Genomic DNA, 26,194 nt, shown 5'->3' on the forward strand with positions numbered 1-26,194 from the left:
GGAAGGTTAAGGTTAGAGGGCTGAATAGCTGAGAAATTGGGTAATATAATTAGTCCTACATGCAGTTGTTCCACTTTAGAATGAACTGTTAAGTACTGAGAAGTCACCAAGGCTCAGTGTGTTGTACCATTTCTGATGAAAAATTCCTCAAAGGCCCTGCTCGTTAATCTACACTACAGTCTGCTGCTGCAGCAACTATTACTTAAAGAATAAAAGAACCAACAGAGGAAGCAAATGTTAAGGAACACTGCATCGTTAAACTTCCATGGCTTTGAAAATGTCATCCACCTGGTAAAAATAACTAGACTGACTCAGCACATTACCACCCTAATGTCTCATCAACATAGTTGAACCATTTGCAAAACATAATTAGAACAGGCAAAGAGACTATTTGTGGCTTTGAAGTCGCTGTCTTTTGTTTAATCCTAACCATGTGTCTAATCCTATTAAACATTGTCTTTGGTTACCAATAAGCTGTAGTAGACAATTCGATGGGTGTAAATACTAAATTATGACCCCTGAAATAAAATATGCACACCGTTTAAAAAATAATATCCACAATTTACCGCAATTTGCAGAATTTGCAAAAAATAATAATATCCTCTCCATGTAGTGTAATTAGTAATTAGTTGCAATACAGTCAATTAGATAAAGCGTATTTGTAGCCCGCATGTTTTTAAAACAGAAGAAACTACAGAACACACTGTTGGTAATTATACATGATAATATCTAGGATGAAGTGAAGGAGAGAAAACAACAGCTGACCTAATTTTTTGGCCTTTGCAGAAGGAGTGAGACCTGCAGTCCCAGCCTTGGTTGTGTGGTGAAGAGTTACCACAGCAATCAGACCTGCAGCCGCAGCCTCAGCTGCGCACTCAAGTGTTAAACAATGGAACAGCTGTCGAGAGCGACATCTGCGATCCAGAAATAGAGCTGTTCATTTCACCTGTCTGTCTCACACCTGTGTGCAGGGAGTGAGAGGGCTAGGCAGGGCTACGAAAGGAGAGAAGGAGGAGAGCCTGGCGAGCAGTCACATACTCACAACAACGCATGTCCTTTCACACTCACACACACACATACAGACAAAACAAAGGTGTTCACTCACCAATCATATGATTGGCCACGTGGATCTGGATCTCACGTTCTGTTTCAAAGGTCATTTGGCATTTGATACATTGATATGTTTTCTTCTGCAAGACAACACACGGGATAGTAGAACTTAGAACAGTTTATTTTATACATTAAACTTTCACACAGTTTTCCCACTGTATCGTCTTATCAAGATTTTTCCTATCCCTCCCCTTGATCCAAGACAAAGACTGAATTACCTTGGAAATTCATCATCAATATCTAGCAGAATGAAAAGGCTGTACAATGGCACAGCAGGACGAGCGCAAAACGCAATTTGGCTCATGCTCATGAATTAACACATCCTTGCTAGCACTCTAAAACTACACACTGAACTATTGCTGCAAAAAATGTTTCTGGCAATATCAAGGATCTAACATTCTACAGACATCTGAGAAAGTCAATAAAGGCTGAGAAAGACCAAGAATTTTTAACACTTACTTTAGGAACAGGTGAGGCCTCTGCTGCTTTTTTAGCCGCACTGGTTTCTGGGCTCATGTCAGGATGGTCTACCTGAACATGGCTTTCCAGATCCTCCAAGGTCTCAAACTTCACAGCACACTCAGGGCAGCGTAGTCCAGAAGCACCTTTCTCCGCTGGCTCTTGAGGGGTAACAACGCCGCTGGGTGACTGACCATTGGTGCCTCGATTCATGCAGCCAGCACACAGCCCAAAAGGCAGGCCATTGACATCCAACTTGACTAGCTCCTGCTTGTTCTTGAACTCTTTCAGACAGAGGGCACACTTATATAACTTGTGAGCCTGCAGCTGGCCATTGGGGGATGATGAGGCTGAACCTCCTCCCCCACCACTGCCACCTGATGAGGACAGCTTCTGCATGTGGAATGTGCCATGAATCTTCAGCTCCAAAGTGGAAGTGACTGTCTGCATGCACACCACACAGCGGAAACCTGTCAGGGAGTTCCTCAGGTCAGGATGCATCTGGCAGTGTTCAATAAACTCCTCCTCACTTTGGAGGGGCATCTTGCAGATGCGGCAGGTACCTGTGTCCAGGCTCTTGCTGTGGGTGACTTTGTGCTCTGTGAGTGTGAGTAGAGAGGGGAAGCGCTCTCCACAGATGGGGCACATGTAGTGCTTGGCTGGCCCACGGTGAGTTTGGGCATGTTCTCTCAAGCCGTTCTCAGAAAAAAAGGTTCTTGAGCAGACGTTACACTTGTGGTTACCCTTGATGAAGTCAGCCTTCTTTTTGCGGGACCCTGCGTCGTCCTCACCGGGTCTTATATTGTGATCCCGCAGTCGATGGTTTTGGAGTAGGGACTCCATAGTGTATGCTGCACCACAGATGTCACAAGCATACATCGGCTCTGAGGCATCTAGTTCTTCCTCTCCTCCACTGGCTTCATGACTGTTTGCAGTTTCCTGAGCCCCTCCCTTTAGGAGCATGTTTTGCAAGTCAGCCTGTTCTGCCGCTGCAGTTGAACCTCCTCCTCCACGCTTAGAGCTTTGACTCACCCCATTTGGAGTTCCATTCTGACTTCCTCCATTTCCATTGCCATTTCCTCCATCAAACATGCAGTGCTTCTCTCTGAGATGTCTCTCCAGAAGGACAATAGCATGGAAGGCCTTCCCACAGATGCGGCAGTTAAATTTTTTACTGTGTGTAGTGATGTGGCACTGGAGCTCGACCTCTGTACCAAAACTCTCCCCACAGAATATACACTTGCGAGCTTTGCTGGCAACACCTGGCCCAGTGGGTTGACTTAGGTGACTGTGCTTCACATGCATCTGCAGATCGCTCTCCTTGCGGAAGTCCCATGCACATGCTGTGCAGCGGTACATTTTCTTCTCATTGCTGTGTTTGACAGCCAGGTGGACTTGGATGGAGACCTTGGAGTCAAATACCTCCTGACACAATGTGCAGTGGTACAGCACAAAAGTGTGCATGTCCAGCAAGTGCTTTTGCAAATCATCAACAGAAGAGAACTGTTTATCACAGCTCTCACAGACATACTGTGTGGAGGTGGTGGTGTAGTGTATGGTCAAGTGCTGCAGCAGCGACTCCTGAGAGTCAAAGTCCTCTTTGTTGCACTGAGGACAGGACTGTCTCCTCAGCAGTAGTTCCAGGTGGGACTTAAGGTGGGCCTGGAAGCTTTCAAAGCTAGTGAAGCGAAGGTCACACTGGTTGCAGGGATAGTCCCCATTAGCACCTGCAGGAGCAGAATCACCAGCCACTCTGTGGCGTTTTGGAGAGGAGATTTCCACATCAGAAGAAGCAGGACTCAGGTCTGCCACTTTGACTTTGCGCTTGTTATTGGCCAGTGGGATGTTTTTGTGGTTCTCCTTGATATGTTTAGTGAGCTTGAGTAGGGAACCAAAGATGGGAGAATTGGTGCAATAGGGGCAAGAATACACTTCCATGAAGGACTGTGATGGCTGCAGTACAGGAGACTCCATCTTGGTCACACCACTTGCATTGTTGCAGTGAGTCTGCTGGATGTGTTCAGTAAGCGATGATTCTGTAAGGAACCCCATGGAGCACTGATTACAGAAGAAGGCATGGTTGCCCTCTAGAGTGGTAGAGCCAGCGACTACACCACTCGGCAAGCAGTGAGAAACACGGATGTGCTCTTGCAGACTATTGATATCAGCAAACATGTCTGGACAGTAGTTGCAGTGAAAGGCAGAAACATTACTGAATTGCAGAAGGGGAAAGTTGGATGCGGATCCCCCACTAGATCGATGTGCTTTCCGTACATGCTCATTCAGATTGTACAGAGTTGGCAGGGTGTCCAGACACAGTTGACAGGTGTGGCTTTGCTGAGGTTTGTCTGCATGAATAGTCTTCAGGTGAATCTCCAGAACAGCCAGGCTGTTGAAATCTCTCTTGGAGCAATAAGGGCAACTATATGTCACCTTTCCTGACCAGCCTCCCTCATCATGGTCAGAGGATGGGACTAATTTGCGTCTTCCCTGCGCAGGCTTGAGGGTTGAATCTGGAGTGGATCCTCTTTCAAGTGAGGCACTGGAATCAGGAGTGGCACTGCTCATGGATGCTACACTGCCCAGAACCGGATCAGGACTGGCACTGTGGTTGCTGGAGTCAGGCTGCCGGTGGCTGTCCAGGTGGCAGTAGACATCTTCTACAGATGTAAATTGCTCTGCACACATGGGGCACTTGTGTTTCTTGTTGGCATGTGTTCGATCAATATGGGTGAGCAAGGTGCCTTCATCACTAAAAATCTCTGGACAGTGGATGCACTGTAGTTCAGCACGGTCTGAAAGCTGAGGGTGGCGTGTTAGTACATGCTTCTCTAACTCATCTGTTTGGCTGAAAGTCTCCTCACAGTAATCACACATGTATAGGTCCTGGTCTTGGTCAGCTGCATCACCCGTGGACCCCTCACGCTTGACCTGGTCTTTTTTTGCCATATGTTCCTTGTTTTTCCTATGAGCCTGCATGTGGCTCTGAAGTGAGGATGTGGAGGAGAAGCCCCGCTTGCAAATGCTGCACTTAAAGGGCTTGCTGGAACTATGTGTCTTCAGGTGGATCTTAAGGTGATCACTACGTGAAAAGGCAGCTTCACACTCCTGGCAGCTGTACTTCTTGTCACCGGTGTGCAGCTTGACATGACGGTCACGGCTGCGCTTGTGTTTGAACAGCCGACTGCAGAAGGTGCACTTAAAGGGCAGCTTGTCGCTGTGAATCTGTTCATGGCGCTTCAGGTAGCTGAGACGGCTGAAGGACTTATCGCAGAACTGGCAGGGATAAGGAAGGCCAGAACCTCCTTCCTCCTCCCCCATGCCCAGATCGCAGCAGCCATCCCCTAGCATCTGTGATGGCGATGCCACGTCTTTGCTGGAGGGAGAGGACGCCACCCAGGAGAGCCCTGGGTCATCGTCACCATCTGCAATGCAAAACACAGACAAAATAAAAATTATGAGGGAGAAAACACTGTCTACATAGAGGTAAATAAGTAAATAAATCAAATCCCAGAGGTATAGAGAACTAAGGATGAAAATCTATTTTGTATTCTCTTATACTCCATTTGCAAAAAAGATTGTCCCTCTGATTCAGATTTGGATTTGTGTTGGATTAAACCTTCTCAAATATGATTACAGAAAACAGAATCAAGTCATTGTAGAGGGTACAATATAATACAATTGAATAAATAGAATCTCAACTAGCAACCTTCAAAGGAAAGCAAGGGACAAAGCTCATGACTTATTGAGCAGGCATGTTGCGTGTGCAGAGTTGTACTGTGGCAAGACAATCACTGCCTGTTTGTTCGGTTTATTTTGCTCTCAAAATGTGCTGCTAAAAACCTCTGGCATTTCACAACCCCAGATGTTTCCAGAGATGAGCTGGGGTAGCATTCAACTTGCAAGCTATAAACACTTTCATAGACACTGGAACAAAGTCAAAAATGGGGGTGAGGGCTTGGTTTGACATATTTAATGTTTGTTCAATGCCACAAATCTTATTCAATCAACAACAATTAAAAACATGTGAGTGTCTGCGTACATTATGTAGGATTTTTGCTGAAAGGCAGCTCAAATAGAATACAAATAGTTTTTGTATTTAAATAAAGCAAGTTTAAATACCCTACAGTTTCTACAACATTTTTTTTTTTTAAAGATTACACTTATTATTTATGAAATCCATAACTAGTAATTTTCATGAAATATATATCATTCCTGAGCATAGGCAATGTTCTGATGTTGTTCTTTAGGCAATGTTTTTGATGTGGGTTATGAACTAAAAAGTATATTTTTTGTCATTGCCAAAGCAAATAGATTTGTGGATGAGTGGGCTGTTATTTTTAAAGTGTCTGTAATTAAATACATGCATGTATCCTCAGTGACAAAACTAAAAAAAGAAAAAACCTTTCACCATCCTCCCCCTTTGAGTTCAGTAATACCCCAAAGACTACTAAAACAATGTTGCAAGTTTTGCCCAGGCTTTGAAATGAAAATAAGCAAAACTGTACAAAGAAAAGTGCTTCACATCAGCTTGTATTGAACAAACTGCAAATAATTGTAACTCCATATGGCAATAGTAAGATTTCACTTCCTCTGACTCTCCCCATGCACACAAAAGTGAGCGCAGCAGAATTTGTGGAAAATAAATTCATGTGATGAATTGATTCACTTTAAAATGTAGGCGCGTTGCAGAACAAATATATCTCCATGGGGATTTATGAGTAGAAATTTGTAAACTCATGAATTACACATTTTAAAAATAGAGATATTAGAATCAGACTACAGCTATGAGACACATTCACCATTATGAAAATCAATATATAAAAACATACAGTTAGAAGCTCATATAAAACATCAAAGGGCAGGTAGGAAAGCAAAGAAACACACACATAGATTATGAAATGTGGTGAAATGCCAGTAATAGAGTACTAATATCGAAAAGGAAAAAAGCTGCAGCATAGATTTTTGACTTGCACTCTAGCACTTCTCTTATAGTTTTTGTCACTCACACTCTTGGATTACACTGTAAGACAACCCTTGTGCCTTCTTTTCCAGTCACTCTGGTACTCTGCCCCACAAGCTTTGGTGTCCATGTCAATATAAGAGCCATCTCAAAACAACCTAAAACCACTGTGACATAGGAGAGAGAGTGCATTGGTGCCCCCAATGAAAGAGCCCCGAATAAAAGCCCATGAGGGACTTAACTGTGGTGAATTCTTTAGCTACACAATAAGCCTGTGGCCCCTGACAGAACAGCCTCTGATCTGGACACTGGAAGTGAAGGAAGGAGAGGGGAGGGATAAGGAGGGGGTTCATACTGACTGACAGGTAAGCCTTCCTGCTGTGGCACAGATACACGTTACCATGGGGCAAGAGATACAAAGGAGCACTTGCTCAAGCACAGGGCTTGAGAAAAGAAAGCAAAAGAGGGAAAGAAACAAGATGAAGTAGGAATAATAGAGACTGACGAAGACGAGGGAACAAACTCCTGGCACATGTGGTCATTCTGGTGAATTATAAATCTATTAATGCTAATGCAATCCCTCTGACTGCGGGAGAATGTGAGAAATCACTTTTGAGAAAGAGGGAGATTATAGTCATTAAATAGCCTTAATCCTCAGAAGTGTGGCTGTCGGAAAATGGAAGATCACATGGCTTTTAGAGGGCTTTTGTCATCCATCCGCCGGGGGACTTGGCAAGAGCACTAAACAGGGTAAGAAATTTCAATAAAAAGTTGAATTTGAAAAGAAACAGAAAGAGCAAGGGGAGGGAGACAGCCAAAGCCAAGAACAAGCACAGAACCTCAATCTTCTCCACTGCTCCTTGTCTCACTCCCTTTCCTTTTCGCAGCATTGATGGTCTCCTTCGCTTTTTCTCTGCCTGTTTCTTTCTTTTTCTCTCCCTCTGTCTCCTTCTGTCAGTCCTTCTCTCTTGTTCAGTCTATCTGTCTGCAAACCGTCTTTCATGTTGTGACTCATTACTGAATTATCTAGCTGGCCTGGTGTCATTTCCAGTGGTGCTGGTCTTCACATTGCTGGCCTGTCCCAGGTGGAGAGAAGGGGCGTAGGACAAAAGGATGGAGTGAATGAAAAAAGTTGGGGGGGGGGGGGGGGGGGGGACACAGATGCACACTCTGATGTCCAGAGGTAGGCTCGCCACCCTGCCTTGAGCCAGAGCCAGTAATTGGGGGACAAGATAACAGAAGAAGCCACCAGCAGCACCTGATTGGTGGCTGCCTCAATAATGGAGGTTTGAGGGCACCGCCCCCTCCTCGTGCACACCCCCATGCCGCCATCAGCCCAGGCCAGAGAAGACCACGCGGGACTAACTAATGGGCTGGCCAATGTGCTGGCGTGCAGAGCTGGAAACATGGTGGAACGCTATAATGAAGATGTGCCCAGTCTGATGTCTGTTCTCTCCTCCTTATCAGGAAAGCAGAAGGGGAAAAGTGAAATAAAGTGAGGGAGATCAAGAAATTTAAAGTAATGCAGGGTTCCCCTCTGTTTCACACAATATGAGAACCAGCTTGGAGAACACATACTAGAGCATACCAGACTGGTTGGTGTGTTCATTACGGCTTTTACGAAACAATCAGGGGAAAACATCTTTTAAACTGATTTTCTTTACAGAACAACGAATCATTTGAAACATTGTTTAATTTCCTCCAAAGGTTGCTGGTGTTTAGTTATAATCATAAAGTTTAGCACCTGAAACTCATTGCACGTAACATTAGTACTTGGTGCTGTTCTGCATCTGTGGTTGCTGTATTATACATAAGTCTACCAGCATCATAACAACTGCATTTCTAACCGTTTGAAATAAATTATCCAAACAATTCAGTTTAATGATAAGCACTCTCCCTCACCTGTATGCTGATTCAAATTTCAGCACACCAACCCCCTTTCCATGTCTCTACTCTGGCATCTTACAATGTTTTTGAGCTAGCTTGGCCATGGCATCTGAATCATTCTTAAATGAGGGAAAATTTGGAAAGAGCCAGAGCCAACAAAATAGCATGCTGCCCTATTAGTCAAAGTAAAATTATGGTAAGATAAACAGTCTGCACATAATAATAGCTGCACAACAAATTCTGAGTGGACTAACTAATCACATCAAATCTATAGATATAGTTTAATGTTTAAAACCAAAAGCATTGAAGAAGATCAAGTACAGGTACAATTATAATACCAAATGTGCAGGTCACAGACACGACAGTGACGTTAACATAAAAATTCATTAATACTAATTATGAGCTGGCTTATGTACCATGCAGTCATGTGCGCCAAAGTCATGCAGACACCACAGCCTTGCATTTGAACAGGAAACTCAATATCTGCATCACTTCCCTTCACTTCCTTTCACCTAGTCACATTCCTTAGTGCCTCTCCTCACCCCCACCTTTGAGCCTGGCCCCCTGCCCAGACCTCCACCTTTCCCAGCAGGCCTCTGCTCGGCTCTCAGCCCCTTCCTCCTGGCCCTCTGCCCACTGCCCCGGGCTGGAGAGCTGCACTGTAGGGGGCAGAAAAACAACTTCCACCCCAAGCTCCCACATGGTCACCCAGCATGCCAGTCAGACAAGCCTGGAGCAATGGCCAGGGGAAAGCGACTTTCAAGAGGCACTTTTCTCTCTCTCACTCTCTCTCTGACTCTTTTCCCTCAGCCCTATAGGTGCTTTATGTTTTAACCTCTGCTACCCCCGTTGGTTTGTTTCCACACTGCCATATTCTGACTCTCCCTCATCTTTCTCTTTAGGCAGGTCTCACTCGTTCATGCCTTCCTTCCTTCCTTTCTTGTTTCGTTTCTCTCTAGGCAACAGAACAATCACAAACAAACATGACAGAGGACAAAACTGGCCTGAAAGTCAGAGAGACACTGTGATATATAAAGAGAAAGAGACGCAGAGACAGGAGGACGCATCACCGCATGGCCAACAGTCCTTTGAGAGCCAAACACCTGTTCTAGGATACTGAAATACAAAAAATACTCGAAAATCACACACACACACACACACACACAAACTTAAAAATCCACTCACTCCAGTTTTGCTCCTCCATGCTGTTCTACATATTCTTTTAGTCTTTTCGTCCCCCTTGTGAGACCATGCTGACACAATCATGCTGTTCTGCGCCCCTTAGCTTCTCAAGGGAGACAGTCTGCAACGGGCAAACGCACACACACACACACACACACACACACACACACACACACACACACACACACACATATAGTGCATTTCTACCAGCTCTGCAAATTACCCATAATCTTCCATGTTGCTGCTATTTCCACTGCCGCGTGAGCCATGCTGTACTTAAGTACCCATGCTGAATTTGGTTACCCTTCTTGTTCAGGCACCATGCAAGCTGAGTGGGGACATACAAGTGGAGCTAGAATTAGTGCAGATCATTAATTGATAAAAAACATTTGCACAGAATCATCTTAATGAATGTCTCTGGCTGGAATTGCTTCACCATTTTATTTCACCATTGTCTAGATAAGGCAAATGTCAAAAGGCTTCCTGTTCTCTTTTTCTGTGCCCTACATATAATATAATGAAGCTGAATGCCCTACCTAGTGCCCTCACAACTTTGTTTTTCAGCCATACACGCATATCGTCTTGTGTTTTTGGCTTTAAAAAAAAGTCTCTGTATTTTCCAATAAGAGTTAAAGTATTGTGCTTAGCTGTGTGCTGTGTGAGACAGTGTGCATTAAGTGAAAGTTTGCTAAATATTAAAGTATTGTCCAACATTTGTTTAGGTGCTTCCAGTGAAGCAAATTAGCTATGTCTTGAGCTTAGTAGTTCACTCGAGAGAAACAATCTTTATAAAAAGATTTGCGATCTTTATCTTTTTTGAATTTCAAGTAGTAGCAAGTCATCACCCTATAATCTACAGAGAAACTCCTCCTAATTTAACAGGCATTAATAATGTGATGGGACACACACACACACACACACACACACACACACACACACACACACTTGTTTGGGATACAGATAACCCTGGCGTCTAATCTGTTGCCGAAGCTGTGGCAAGCCGTGCTGTTCGGTGGAGCAGCGCTAATACATACACTGCTGTCCACTGATGATCCCTACTTGATAAAGCTGACACACTCCAGTCAGGAGGTCCAGAGGACTCAGTTGGGCACTTCTCCCAGCGGACCCCAAGTGAGAACACACAAATCCTCACATGCTCCTCCTGTCAGTGGACAGGAAATCGGTCAAGGTTCAGAACTGTGGAGGATATTCGGCTACAGACATACTCTAAGACACACACGGAACAGGCGGTCTGTCAGGGGCCTGAGTCCTGGAGGACACAAACACACACACGCTGCCCACAGCCCATATGGAGCAGTTGGCGCCCAAAAGTGTCCAGGCAGCCGGCTTCATTCCCAGGGCAGAAGGTGAAGGGCAGGGGGCCGGAGGCCTGAAGCTGGGGACATAGGGCCAACATCGAATCAGCCCCACAATCCCCCGGGTCCCCTTCACAGACCCCCCAGCTGAGTGCAGTCAGAATGAGGACATGGTATATGTTGACGTTGACTACCTTAGTACCCTTTCTGATTTGTAATAGTTTCCATAAGCAGAATTCAGTAGCACCTTACAATTACATATTTACATTTATTCATTTAGCTTTTATCCAAAAGTAACTTACAAATGAGGAAATACAAGCAAAGCGATATATCAAGTCAAGAACAACACAAGTAATGCTACTATACAAGCTTTTTAATTAAGTTCTAGTAAAGCAAAGTGCTTTGAGTAGAGATGTAAGAGCCAGTGTAGTTATTTATTTATTTATTTATAATATAAATAATGTTGGGGTTGGCAGGTTAGGGGTTAGTTAAGTGCTCACGGAAGCAATGGGTCTTGAGTTGTTTTTTGAAAACAGTGACAGATTCTGCAGTCCGGATTGAGGTTAGAAGTCCATTCCACCACTGAGGGATGGTTAGTTTGAAGGTTCTGGAAAGAGTAGGCACTGCTAAGCGTCGGTTGTTAATCGATCGCAGATTGCGTGAGGGGACGTAAGCCTTCAGGAGAGAGTTGAGGTAGGAGGGTGCTGTTCCAGACAACGTCTTGTACGTTCGCATGAAAGCCTTGGATTTCATGTGGGCAGCTACAGGAAGTCAGTGGAGAGAGACGAAGAGGGGTGTGACATGGGTCCTTTTGGGCTGGTTGAAGACGAGGCGCACTGCTTCATTCTGAATCATCTGAAGGGGTTTGATAGAGCTGGCTGGGAGACCCGGGAGTAATGCATTGCAAGAGCCTGGACTAGTAGCTGTGTAGCCTGTTCGGTGAGATAGGGTCTGACACACCTTGATAGTGCATACTGCCTCTAAGTGTCATTGGAAATATTGGAAATATGCATGTCTTAAAAGTTGCAGGTAAACATTGTCTAAAGCTGTATTTACAAGCTTTGGAAACAATTTTCAGTTCAAGTGTCTGACTTTTTATTATCTTTACTGATTCAATAGTCAGTGGTAGGTCATTCATGATTTCCTTGTACTGCTTTTAGTAGTTGCCAATTAGGCAATAGACACTGGCTCACATTTGTCTGTTAGTTGTCTTACGCACATTATACCAAATAGATCAAGCCAAAAAAGCTACCATCAGCATTAGCAATGCATTAATTGCACAGAATTAGTCATTACAAATTCACTAGTAGGAAACACGATAACATCAGGAGCATGTTAAGGGAGCATCGACCAGCCATTTTCCATACTACTTATACTATACAGGGTCACAGGGGAGCCTTGAGCCAATCCCAGGGAACACTGGGCACACCCTGGATGGGGTGCCAACACACCGCACCAATCGCACACATATGCACAAACTACAGACAATTTAGAGATGCCAATCAACGCATGTCTTCAGACTGGGGGTGTAAACCTGGAGGAAACCCCAGAAGCACGGGGAGAACATGCAAACTCCATGCACATAGACTGAAAGCAGGATTCAAACCCCCAACCCTGGAGGTGCAAGGAAAATGCGCTAAACACTAAGCCACCATGCCCCTCCAAGAGCGCATCAACATATCGTAATAATGGTCTAATCTATACCATTAGCAGGATGTTGATTTTTATTGATTAAGGTTTCTCAAACGCAGGACCTGTTTCCTGTTTCCTTCCCAAAAACATTACAGCGTCAGCAATCTACAGCTATAACAGTGAACGTCTGAAGGACAGAGAAGAGAGGAGGTGAGGTTGCGTGACGACAGGGGCACTGGCAGTGGTTAAGAGGCGTTTGACTCCAATGCAGCACGGTGTGTGTTAGCGGCGGGGGCCTGCACCGTTAAACAGCTGCACATTAATTACATGTGAAGTGTACCAAAACAAGTCTCTCCGCTGCTCCAGCGTCAGCAGGCCAAGACATCTGGCATCTGCTCCCGCTTTCTACCACACATCTTTCTCAGCATCTCCTTCAATCACTCCATCATGCTGTTTCCCATTTTTCTGTGCTCTATCTCGCTTGTTCTCTCCCCGTCTTCTGCCACAAACTGTCCTCTGTCTCTTGTTTACCCTTATCTTATATTCCTTTCATGATTCTCTCATGGAGAGCCTCTGTCTCTCTAGCTCTCTTGCCATGCGAGGGTCTCTATGAGTTTTCTTCAGGAGTCAATGGGAAACAGCTGTGTACCAGCCTTGCAGGAAATCAGGGCAGCAACAACCGCACTTACCCCCACCTTCACCTCTCTTAGCCTGAGTGCATGCCCTTGAACATGCAGCACTGAACATGTCTTTGTGCAGTCTCTGAGTAGCGTACACTAGTCTCTCTGATGTGTGCGCGCTCTGGAGCAAAGGCTTTTGGCCGTGATCACAGTCTTGTCTGCCACTTGGCCCTCTTTGATCAAAAAGAAGCTGTAAAGCATCAGGTTAAAGCTCACCTGTTCCCCCTATTAACACTTACTGCTTGTCTGCTCCTGTCCTGGCCTCCTAGCATACACATAAACACCCTAAAGCACTGAGCTACAGCCTCGGCCAGTGCGTTTACACCAAATCACAGCCGGCTAGTGAAATGTGAGATGTGGATTGTGTTACATGAAAATGCTTCTACGTGCAAACTGACTGAGATTGTTTAATTTACGTTAGTTACACAGAAACATCTGATAATATGTTCTGATGTTGACTCCATAGATTACTGAGTGTGAGGTTTCGTTTAAGGAAATATTCCAGCATTTTTCAACATTTACCTGTCTATAAGATCTGTAGATTGTGAATGTTTACCACAGAATGCTGCCACGGTTCCTCAAAACTCACTTCAAATAAAAGTCGAAAGGTGCTTTAAAATCATGTCAATAAATGTTGTTCTTTTACACAACTGCCAAACTGAGTTCAAAACTACAACCATAACTCTTTAACACTAAAGGTTTGACAGTCCCTCCGGGACTTTGCGCTCGCAGAAATGAACGCAAAATCGAGCAAACCGCGATATTCGGAGGAGCTTGCGATTTGTAAAAAAAAATTACCGCAGGTTTAACACAGATTTGGGCCGAGACGCATCATGTTACGTCGTCACAACGCGCATTCGGCCAAAGCCCTCTTCGATTCACGTGCGTTGAACATGAGTACAGCTAAAAGGTCTCATTTACCAACAACCATCACTGCAGAACAACTTTACGTGCAACCGTTCGGAAAAAAGTTCACCAATTCAAGTAGTTTCCCGCAAAAAAAGCACAAGTCAGTGTTACAGCGTAAATTTTGAAAAAAAGCTGCAGCAAAATACAAGCATTTTTGGCTGCGACAATCACAAAGAAAAACTCTATGAAATCCTGTACGGACTGCTTATAGGATACAACAAACTTAGCAACTTATGTCTTAAAAGCCTTTCTTACTGTAGAGTTTTATTCAGTGTGCATTCATTTAAAAAAAAAAAAAAAAAAAGAAGGTCTATTTAGCACCCTAAACGGTTCTTCAGTTTTTATGTATAAAGTTTCCCTTTCAGAGACAGTGCTCGTAGCAGAACCTTTTCAGGAGGCTGTTATGGATCCATTAGATCTATAAGAACTGTTATGGATCCATTTTGTAATGGTATAGCAGTTGAAAGATTTGTGCTTTTCTAGTATCAGCTATACTCTGAGGCATAACCCATAACCGCAAATTTTTCCCTCTGAAATGCTAGTGTACTCTCTGAAAAGATTAACACAGCTTTCATTTACGAGCATATTGTAAAAACAAACAGACTAAGCTTTCTCCAAAAAAAATGTGCCACTCATAGACTTCTATTCTAAAGGAGTTTCTATTCATTTCTGAGTTTTTTCGCTGTGCATTATTTGCTGTGATAGTAAAAATATAATGATAATAAGGAGTCTTTATTGATCACATGTACATTACAGCACAGTGAAGTTCTTTTTTTCCAGCATATCCCAGAATGTCAGGAAGCTGGGGTCAGACATGATACAGCACCCCTGGAGCAGAGAGGGTTAAGGGACTTGCTCAAGGGGCCAACAGTTCAAGCTGGGGCTTGAACTCCCAACGTTCCGATCAATAACCCAGGCGCCTTAACCGTCAAGCCACCACTGCCCCGTGACATGCTATAGTACTTACGCAATAGATATGGTAGACAGGCGGAAAAATACCGGAGCATTCCTTTAACTTTTGTTTGGGATTAAAATAATACCTTTTTAAAATGAGACTGTTGAAAAATTCGTAATCAGAACACGAATTCATGAAAAGAATAACACGAGAAGACAGAAGCTGTTCCAAAAATGCAGATGATAGCTTATGATAGCTTATAAAATATTACACATGTATTAATGGGGGTGGGGGGCATAGAACTGCAGCACAACTGGACTATTTTAGCAGTAAGAGCAGTACAAAATAAATTAGTTAAAATATTCCCAGTTGACACTGCTTGATGAGTGGTAAGTGCGTGTGCGCGTGTATGTGTGCGTGTGCGTGTGTGGTCTGTAGCCTGGCTCGCTTGGTAGACGGCCACGCTTGTCTCTGACCATCTCTCATTTTTCTGAACTCAATCAGCCAAACCTCATTGTTAAAAATAGTCTGTGTGCCTGCAGGCTGCCACACTACAGGGGGAAGCTAATAGAGAATGTGTCATACTGACTCAAATGTGTGTGTGTGTGTGTGTGTGTGTAGTGTGATTCCACACAAACATGCTGTAACACAAAGGTGTGTTATGGCTTTGTGACGGCCATGTTAACAGCCAATTAATAGTGTAACATGGCCCATTTAGTTCAATGCAACAAACGAAAGCACAGCCGGTGTTTTTGAGCTTTTTGCACTGCTTTTTTGCCATAAAAGACACATGGAGAAATTTATACAGGAAATTAATTTGGAGTTACTGTCATCTTAAAGACATATTTGTGCTTTCCTGGTAGTACTGATGACTCGTCGTGCACTTTAGGGGTGTATACTGAACGTCCAACTAAATACTCTTCTGCTCCTTTCTGCTGATTATTGATACACTGACTGATTTGAATCGATTCAGGTTGGCATATAAAGATATAAATATATGATAAGCATCTCAGTTTACACAGGCATTTAGTCTGTGTCAAACTCTCAAATAAACATTTTCTTCCAAGGTGCTGACTCTCCAGACCAGTTTCGAGTAACCCACATGACTGAAGCAGGCCATGCAGAGAGTAAACACACGTGCTGCTCATATGCAGTGATGTGATTTATAGACTGTTTAAATAAGAGTGCTTCACAGATTCACAGATCATGTCTTATGTGCCTGAGTTAAGTCCTGTCTAGGACGCCCCCTACAGGAAGATCAGGAGAACTACATATTCCTTGTTTTTTTGTTTTTTCTTTCTGTCTCTCTCTGACAGTGTAAATAAGTCGTAAGTCACACAGTCAGTTGGAGAAACAAATCAAGCTGGTATGAGGTGATGGAGGTAAGGTTTAAGAATGAGGGGTTTGCAAACGTTTCCCCGAAGGAGCCACAGGGCCCCTGGAGAGGAGCTACACAGGCAGACAGAGGCGTGAAATTTCTGCCCAGACTGGCACCTCGGAAGCCCCTGGCATCTCATGGGAGTCTAGAGCTGTGAGGAACACCTGGACCTGCCATTAGTGACACACACACGTACACAAGCCCTGATGGTAATTTTAACCGCACATACACTGACAGACACACTAACATTCACATAAACACATCACACCTAAAAGTATGAACATAGAAATAGTTAAGACACACATGCAATTTTAAGAAAAATAGCGTATACGCCCGCTATAAAGATACACACACACACACATTATGGGAAGAAGGAGACACCTGGATGGCAGTATTGAGGAAGGAGAAGATGAGAAGATAATTACTGTGGTATTAAACAGTGCACTCCCCCGGGGGACACCACAGCGCCCAGCCGAGGTTCAAGGACATGTTAAGAGCTCCACCTCGATGCTGTTATTACAGAAGTGTTCATTCCTGTCTCTCTCTATCTCTCCCATACACGGAGAGTGCAAGCTAATCACTGTTATTAATGAAGCACTGTGTGTGTGTGTGTGTGTGTGTGTGTCTCTCTCTCTCCCTTTCTCTCTCTCCTATTCACACTCACTTGTCAGTCTCACGATTCTGCCACTGGGCAGCTGCCACCCTTGAAATAAACCTGGCCATCCCAATTGTCATCCCAATTCTGACCGCAGGGCACATCTCTGAGAGGTTCTTTGAATATATTATATTTTGTGTTGTAGGTATTTCCCCCAAACCCCTTCACTACTAGGAACTACAGAGTAACTTGTGAAGCCAGTACAATATTGTCATTATGTAACCAGGTGTTTTGCACTAGATATTCTGAAACTATATCCTATACATACTTAGTTAGTGTGCTCTTGCCTCCTATACCCACGTCTAACAACCTACACATGCCACAGATCAAGAACGAAAAAGGTCACCTAAATCAATCAATCAATCAATCAATCTCCCCCCCCCCCCTTTTTCCTGCCACAAAATGCCACCGGATCTCCGTTAACAAAAGCTAATCGCATCCATGCCCTGATCAGATGTGAGCTTTCGACAGTGCCGAGCACTATGTGGTGTGGCAATTAGCCCAAAAGAATAGCTGTATCAAACCACTGTGAATAACAAATCAACAGAGCATTATGCTAACAATGCCATTACCTCGCAAACAAAAAGCGGCCTCAATCCCCCACACATGCGGGAGGCTCTGGATCAATGCCCCGCAGGACGCAAGCTAAACAACACGCAGCGCCACCGACAACAGGTGGGGGGCGGCTTACTCACTTTGGTCTGTTTTCATAATTGCGTTATTATTTTGTCGCAAACACCTAGGCTCACCCCGAGACGCTCTGTTACACGCACGCACACAAGCGCCGCTTCTTTCCGTCGTCCTTTCTTTTGCTGTTCAAACGAGAAGGATTTTTTGAAACTCGGGAAGCAATCCTGAACAACAGCACAACCTGAGGAGTGTCCGGCCATTAGCTTTGTGCGCTTCTCCTTCACTCTCGTGCATGTCGGTGGAGAGCTGATAAAGAGCGTGCCACTTTTCAAGGTCAGGGCCACGGCGGGAAAAGAAAGAAAAAAACTAAACAAAAAAAACAAAACAAAGAATCGCTATAAAGTTTTACACGGCTGTCAACAAAAGGAGCTAACTTCTTCGAAACTTTAATACTAAATGAGGATGGAGGAGGTGGAAAAAAAAGTACAGTCTCTTTGTGTATTAAAGAAGGCACAGCGTTCAAAGAGGTGGGGGGGGGTCATCCAGGAAAGAAAGGAGCGTCTGAGAAAAGAACCAGAGGACGAGACAAAGGTAGAACGAGCAGGGGGAAAATAGTGCTCAACATGAAACAGATCAAAGGCTGTGGCTGCGAGAAAGAGAGAGGCCAGGGGGTCCAGTAATTATGGCCCACATCCGCCAAAGCATGGGGCGAAAGAGGACGAGGACGGGGCTTCGGTGGAAAACTTCTCCAGTCCATTGGCTCCTGGGGTTGCCTTTGCACTAGTCTTACACACACACACACACACAGAACCCAAACCCCCACTGGGCCGTACAAACATTGCCAGATCCCATTCTGGCCATCCCCCTCCGCCAGCAAGGCCCCAGCCCACGCAGGGAGCTCTCCCGCTGGCCCAAAGGGGGTTGGCTGTCCACTGTGACTGCCCGACAGAAATTAAAAAAAACTTTTGTTGGGAACTTCTGGCATCGCCCCAGGGGCTGTTCTCTGGGAAGGAGAAACTGAGTTGACCTTCACACACACACAGAACTGAAACTACACAAACCCGAGGGCATAAGCGCACACGTGGACCTTCGCATATGCACATACATGAATGTAAGCCATAAATACAAATGCCGGCACACACAGGCATGCACAGCACCACATAATCGGGCTTTCCCGCAGAGTGTGGCGGAGGGCAGGCATGGCAGGAGCAGCAGATCAATGGCGGCTGCTAGCTGCTCGGCCTCAACGGCAGAAAAAAGGATTGCAGAGGGACCGGCCTAAAAGTACAGCCCCATCCCGACTTCAAACGCCACCCCACCTCTACTTTTTAATAACACAGGAGAACTGAAACATGGAAATGGCTTAAAATATGGACATTCAGCAGCTTTCAAGCCTCTCCTCTCCTCCCTCCCCCTGGCTGAGGCCCTGAGCAGCGGGAGCGCCGTGGCCCCTTCTCTAATGGCAGAGCAGTCGCCAAACTCTCCCATTAGACACGAACAATCACAGAACAAGCGAAGCACTTCCAGCAAACAAAATATTCCTCGAGTAGCACTGACTAGTGTTCAACTTTTTTTTCTCTAAATCAATCTATGGGTGACACATGAATAGAAAATTAGAAGAAACTATATTATGTTATGAACATGTAACACACACACACACACACACACACCTGTCTGTATTTCTTTCTAAACTGTATCCGAGCTCATTTCCATTTGTCTGCCACACACACACACACACACACACACACATACACACACATGCACTGTAGACAGTCACAGAGGAAGGGCGTGCTTTTGTAGCAGCACACACTCACTCACATGCCCCAAAATTAAATTAATATGAAAAAAATTAAATTAAATCAAACCCCCAAGTGTTTTATTACTTACTAGTGTTTCAAGCTATTAAATACGCTGTATTACTAAAAATTAATAATTAAGGACATACAATGGAGTGTTATTACATAGGGGAAAAACAACCCTTACTTTAAGACTTACAATCTTATTTAATTTGCAGTTACTGTTTTCTTTTACAGGCTGAAAGTGTGCCATGCATTTACGTGGTGTTACACCTAGTGGACAGTATATGATTTTCTTTTTTTTAATATATATATATATATATATCTAGGAATCACACTACAGCTTTACGCAACATTACGCTTGGCCAAAAGGCCAGTAATGTGTAGAAGTTGCACTCGTTTATATGACTGCAAAGTAAAAGTATACTGAAAGAATATAGCAAGGACTGTGTTTTCTGCAAATGTTTTTATTTTTAATTTACTAATTGTATTTATACCACAGTGCTGCTGAATTCTCGATTCTGAATAATAATAGAGTTAAATAGCACTTTTCTAGGCACTCGAAGTGCTTTACAGTGTATGGGGGGAATCTCCTCAACCACCACTAGTGTGTAGCATCTACCTGGATGATGCGATGGCAGCCATAGTGCGCCAGAACGCCCACCACACACCAGTTATTAGTGGAGAGGAGAGAGTGATGCAGCCAATTCAGAGATGGGGATTTTTAGGGGGTCATGATAGATAGGGCCACTGGGAGAATTTCGCCGGGACAGCGGGGTTATACCCCTACTCTTTTATGATAAGTGTCCTGGGATTTTTAATAATCACCTCGGTTTAACGTCTCATCCGAAAGACGGTGCTGAAGAAGAAGAAGCTTTTATTTGTAACATATACATTACAGCACAGTGAAAATCTTTTCTGCACATATCCCAGCTTGTTAGGAAGTTGGGGTCAAAGTGCAAGGTCAGCCATGATACCACGCCCCTGGAGCAAAGAGGGTTGCTCAAGGTTCCTCTTGGAGCTGGGGCTTGAACCCCCGACCTTCTGATCTGACAGTACTTCGGCTGCAAGGCAAATCAAATGTTTATATTTACATAATGCGCTCGTTCTAATACATTATCATATTACAGTAATAACATCTTATTTGGCGGCCACGCCACACAAACGCAGTAAAAAATGTGACATTTTTTGATATAGCGATGCTTTCTGTAAAGAGGTCCGTTTCAAATTTATGTTAGGAGTCAGATTTAATGCTGTTTATTTACGTTTTCCAACACGGCAAAGTCTGATGGTTTATTGCTGTTAAAATTTCTTGATGACAGCTTGACCTTTACAGACCATATCTCAGCAACTGCAAGGTCCTGTAGGTTCATCCTTTTGCAAGAGCAAGAAAATCCGACCCTACATCACCGAACAGGCTGCACAGATACTAGTCCAGGCTCTTGTAATCTCTAAACTGGACTACTGCAACTCACTGCTTTCAGGCCTCCCAGCCAGCTCCATCAAACCCCTTCAGATGATTCAGAATGCTGCAGCATGCCTCGTCTTCAACCAGCCCAAGAGAACCCATGTCACACCCCTCTTCATCTCCCTCCACTGGCTTCCTGTAGCTGCCCGCATCAAGTTCAAGGCCTTGATGTTCACCTACAAGACCTTGTCAGGAACAGCACCCTCCTACCTCAGCCCTCTCCTGAAGGCCTAGGTTCCCTCTCGCAATCTGTGATAGATTAGCGACCAACGTTTAGCAGTTCCAACTCAGCGTGGCGCAAGGTCCCTTTCCAGAACCTTCACGCTAACTGTTCCTCAGTGGTGGAATGCACTTCCAATCTCAATCCGGACCGCAGAATCTCTCACCATCTTCAAAAAACAGCTAAAGACCCACCTCTTCCGTGAACACCTAACCAACTCATAATAATAATAAAAAATAAATAAATAAATAAATAAATGCACTTACACCTCTACTCTGCACTTTGCTTCTTCTGGAACTCAATTAACGGATCTTGTATGGTAGCACTACTTGTATTGTTCTCTGCTTGATATATCGCTTTGCTTGTATTTTTCTCATTTGTAAGTCGCTTTGGATTAAAGCGTCTGCTAAGTGAACAAATGTAAATGTAAATGTAAAATGTAAGTGAGAAAACTTGTTTTGTGAACATTTCATACTGACTACGTTTACTTGCACATCAATAATCCATTATTAGTCAGAATTTGGCAATATTCGAATTAGTACTGAGTCATGCATGTAAACGCCACAATCTGATTACCCGATTCAGATTAAGACAATATTCTTATTTCCATGCCTGGAATATGCCTGTTTAAATTGGTTGCATACAAACACCTTGTGCAGAAAATCCATTGAAAGGAGATATATGCACATGCTCTGACCACAAGGAACTGTAGGTGCTAACAGATGCTTAATTGTAGACATACTTACAGCAAGCATGTATACAGGGATATTCCAATGCCTGTACGCATATAAACATCGTATTCAGAGCATGGCTGCAACCTTAAACGGAGTTTGATGTGCATGTAAACGTAGTCAATGTTCAACATAACTACACAGTAAATGAATAAAATGTATGATGTATGATGAACAGCGTTTCCTGTGGTATAAGAGGAATAAAAGTGTTCCTGCCATGCTGTTATAGCAAAGGAATCAAGTTCAAAATGGTAAAGACCTCACACCACAGTTTAATTTGATACTTTGCTTATATAGTTGTTTATTTTGTTTATAGGTAATTTGTTTATATCGAACAACCGCAGTTATTCTATTTTTACAAACACAACGCGATTATGCATCAGTTTTGGCCCCGCCCAACACATGGTCAATATTGTTTCTCTGTTCCCACCTCCTTCCTTGAGATTTCCACTCACACTACTGATAATTTGGAAATGCCAGTCCAAATTGTCCCAGTCCACATGTCTTTGGACTGGGGAGGAAACCTGAGTACCCAGAGGAAACCACTGAAGCATGGGGAGAACATGACATCTCCATGGGCACATTGGGAAGCACGATTTGAACCCCCAACTGCGAGCTGCGAGGCAAACGTGCTAACCACTAACCCCATGTGACTACAGTATCAGCGAGAGTGCAGTATATTGTGTTAAATGAGTGTCCTGTCCAAAAAAAGGCAGAAGACAGGGTGGATGACAAACCACTTGCCTAAGGTGATGTGTGGCCCTCTAATGTTTCTCTCAATCAATCAATCAATCAATCACACACACACTCTCTCTCTCTCTCACACACACACACACACACACACACACACACAGTCTTTCTTGCCTTTCCTCTTAGCTCTTCTTAACTTTCTCACACAGTGCCAGTGTGTGTGTTCTGGTGGATTATTAGTCGTCTCCCTGAGTCTGCGATCCACACCGACCCCTTATCAGGCATACACCAGTCAGCCCTGAGCCCCTGCAGCTGTCAGAGTCCTGTCCTCTCACACACACACACACACACACACACACACACACGAATCCACACTCTCCCCTGGTCCCTCTCCTCCACACCCCCTTCCCACTTTATCTACTCGCTCACAGGCCGCACACTTTGGCAGCATAAGGAGGGGTGAGTATCTCTCTCTCTCTCTCACTCTCTCTCTCCTTCAGTCCCTCCTCCATCAGCAGCAGTTCCAGGCCGCCCTGGGAATGGAGCATGGAAAGCGGCCTGCGCATTGCTGTGCCACGTCCCGGGGGAGTTCATTACTCGAGTAGGGCGCTCCCACCAGCCAGTCAGAGATCAGGCCCGCCACGGCCTCGCTGCGCTCCAACGGAGATGCTCTCATTATGTGCCACGAAAAAGAAGGAAAGAGAGACAGGGGGCGCAAAATGATAAAAGTGAAAGAAAAGGAACGGAAGAGAAAGAGAACGGGAAGAGACTTGGTGAGGGTGTTCCAACAGGCGAATTTAAAGAAGAGGTCGTCGGACGCCCCCCCCCCCCCCCCCACCCCCACCCCCAACTCTCCACCCCAACAAAAAAGGGCCTTCTGACTTATTCAGTGTGTTTTCCAGTCTGCACCCAAATGAACAGCAGGTTTAAATATTTCACACCGGCTGGTGGCACGGCGGCGCATCGGCGCTCGGAAGAACAGCAGAAGGATGCTCCAGATCTTTAACCCCAATACACAGGCCTTCCACTTTGAACATTCAACCCCCATCACTCACTCTCTTTCTCTCCCTCTCTCTCTCCCCAGGGAGGCTCCTGTATCGCAGTCTCAGTCGAATCAATGCACATTCACCTACACCAATTCCCTTCCCCAGTTATCCTTCTCGCCTCCATATTGCCGCTCATTTCACATCCTTCCTCTCTTTATATAGCCATCCGTCCCTCTCTCACTTTTTCTCACTTTCGGTCTCGGAGGGTTTCTCTCTTGACCCGTCCAGGATGCAGAGGATTCCGATCAGGCAGTTACACTGGACAGCTATTTCTAGGGACAAAGGACAGGCAGAGGAAGTGGGAGAGGGGAACAAAGACTGCTCCTGACACCCAGGGGAGCAACCAGCCACATCACTGACGTCAGACTGTGTGTAGATGTGTGCGTGTGTGTGTGCGTGTGTGTGTGCGAGAGAGAGGCCTGTAATGGGTGTATGAGAGTCTGCCTGAGGCTGGTCCAGGTCCCTGAGGGGAGCCCTCCACATGGGAAGATGCAGAACAGAATAGAGGCTCTCTCTTATATGCACTCTCTCTTTCTTTCTCTCTCCTCTACTCTCTCTCTCTCTCACACACACACACACACACACACACGCACTAGTGGCACTGCTCTATCACCTCCTACCGCTCCCTTCAGTCACTCTTTATGCACACAATAAATAGGCCATGACACAACTGAATTCACACACACACTCTCTCTCTCTCTATTTCTTGCCCTTTTCTACTGTCTACTGTAAATGAAAGCTAACATAGACACAATTAAAGCTTCTCTCTCTCTCACACACACACACACACACCACTTTAAACAGCACAAAAAGGACTCAAGGTCCCTCAAAGAGACTACTTCACACTACAGGCGTAAGAGTGTTTATGTGAGGGTGACTGATTGAGTGTGTGTGTGTGTGTGTATGCACGTGTCTGTTCGGGCGTGAATCTGGTGTGTGCATAAGAGCAAGTGTGATTGTGGTGATGTGTGTAGGTCTTTTTGTGTGGTTAATGGACTCTGGAGTGCATGTTCGTACGTGTGTGTACGTGTGTGTGTGTGAGAGAGTGTGTGTGTACGTAAAGGAGGCATGGCAGGGCTCTTTGAAAAGAGTGTGGAGGCAGACAGCCTTGCGCGCTTTTTCTCGGCGTGTGTGTCCCAGGGGTAGTGCTTTTCCCTGACATTTCACTTGACAAAGGCAAGCCACACCTGAGCGCAGGGTTAAAACTATTATAACAGCTCTCCCCCTGGCACTCTGCCCTTTGCCTCTGCTGCAGTGTGTGTGTGTGTGTGTGTGTGTGAGAGAGAGAGAGAGAGAGAGAGAGAGAGCTCTAGGCCTCTTGAGTGTGAAAAAGTAGAAGTATAAGGTGGCTACCGGTTCCAGTGTGTGTGTTTGTGTATCTGTTGTTTCACCTGATCACTTGCCGCAATCACTGCTTACACTTACTCTCGTACATTTCTTTACACAACATTTTTAATTGGCATACATTTCTCCTTACTAGACTGACTTTACGACCAAAAAGCCAGATTTTCTTTCTTCTCAGCTCTTTAAAATTTGTGTTCACCAATATCCACCAATCAGGACAAGGAGGCGTCTCTATGTGCCTGTCAATTATGCTCCCTCTCTTACACTATCTGGATATGTGGATGTGTTTTGGGGCGTGGCTTTGGATGGAACTAGTGCTGCATTCGACTTAACTCAGAAGTGTGAATTACGAAATAACATTGTCCATGTTCACCTTTTCTTAGCAACACTGTGAAGAGCGATGTATATTTTCCTCCTCGAAACTGCGAACTTTAGAGCTGATTTTATACATTTAACAAGCAAATATGTCTGTATGTTGATTGAGCTAATGAAAATACTAGAGTATACAGCATAAATCATTAAAAGGTATGAAATGCTACTTTGCTTTCTGTTGATGTTGTGAGCAGCCATGTTGATTTGACGTCACTTGCTGAATATGGAGCTGAGGAAACGGTCCCGAGTTCCTCAGTAGGAATTCCGCGTTGAAGGGGGGTGTTTTATTCAGGTTTTTCCTAGTTGTAAGTTGATTGCACCTTTTAATTTGATTAGCGTTCCTAAACGTTTGATTCACTTGTTTATTCTCGGGCTTTGATATTTTTTAATATACTCTGTAATGTTAAGTTTTGACTACTAAAATTTATGAATTGATATTAAGCAGCTCTCTGATGCCATACGTCACGTCAGATCATAGCTACTGTATATAATTTTAGCTATATAAGCTAGGAAAACGCAAACTCTGGGAAAAGCTGCTAGCTGCTAGCATTAGCCTTGTCACCTAGCAAGTAAGACGAGAATGCCAGGTGCATTGTTGTCATTCTTTAATGGTTGATCAGTGTTTGTACGTATTGTACAGTGTAATGGATCTATAAATACATAAGTCTGAATTCATTTAGTCTCTATTTGTTGATGCTGAGTCGTTTGATGTTCTTGTATTTATTGTAATTGTATCTGTGTAACAAGTGTAACATGCTCCATGAGTAGTTTTTTCTTGATGTACTTCCTCACTCCTACTAGTAAATGCTTGTTTAGATGTTTACCTTTGCT

The 26,194-nt window shown here is 44.4% G+C and overlaps 1 protein-coding gene across 3 annotated transcripts in view; it reads right to left on the reverse strand.

The window, feature by feature from the left end:
- The window catches only part of znf423 (zinc finger protein 423), a 170,003-nt gene that overhangs the window by 76,000 nt on the left and 67,809 nt on the right, over positions 1 to 26,194 (reverse strand). For all 3 annotated transcript variants that reach the window (XM_053677968.1, XM_053677967.1, XM_047154935.2), the window contains exons 4-5: positions 1,570 to 4,994; positions 1,106 to 1,190 (exon numbers count right to left, since the gene is read on the reverse strand). In XM_053677968.1, the coding sequence (XP_053533943.1) occupies positions 1,106 to 1,190; positions 1,570 to 4,994 (3,510 nt within the window). The remainder of the gene's footprint in view (positions 1 to 1,105; positions 1,191 to 1,569; positions 4,995 to 26,194) is intronic.

The sequence above is a fragment of the Ictalurus punctatus genome, chromosome 4 (genome assembly GCF_001660625.3).
Source record: "Ictalurus punctatus breed USDA103 chromosome 4, Coco_2.0, whole genome shotgun sequence".
In the NCBI taxonomy this organism is placed as follows: domain Eukaryota; kingdom Metazoa; phylum Chordata; class Actinopteri; order Siluriformes; family Ictaluridae; genus Ictalurus; species Ictalurus punctatus.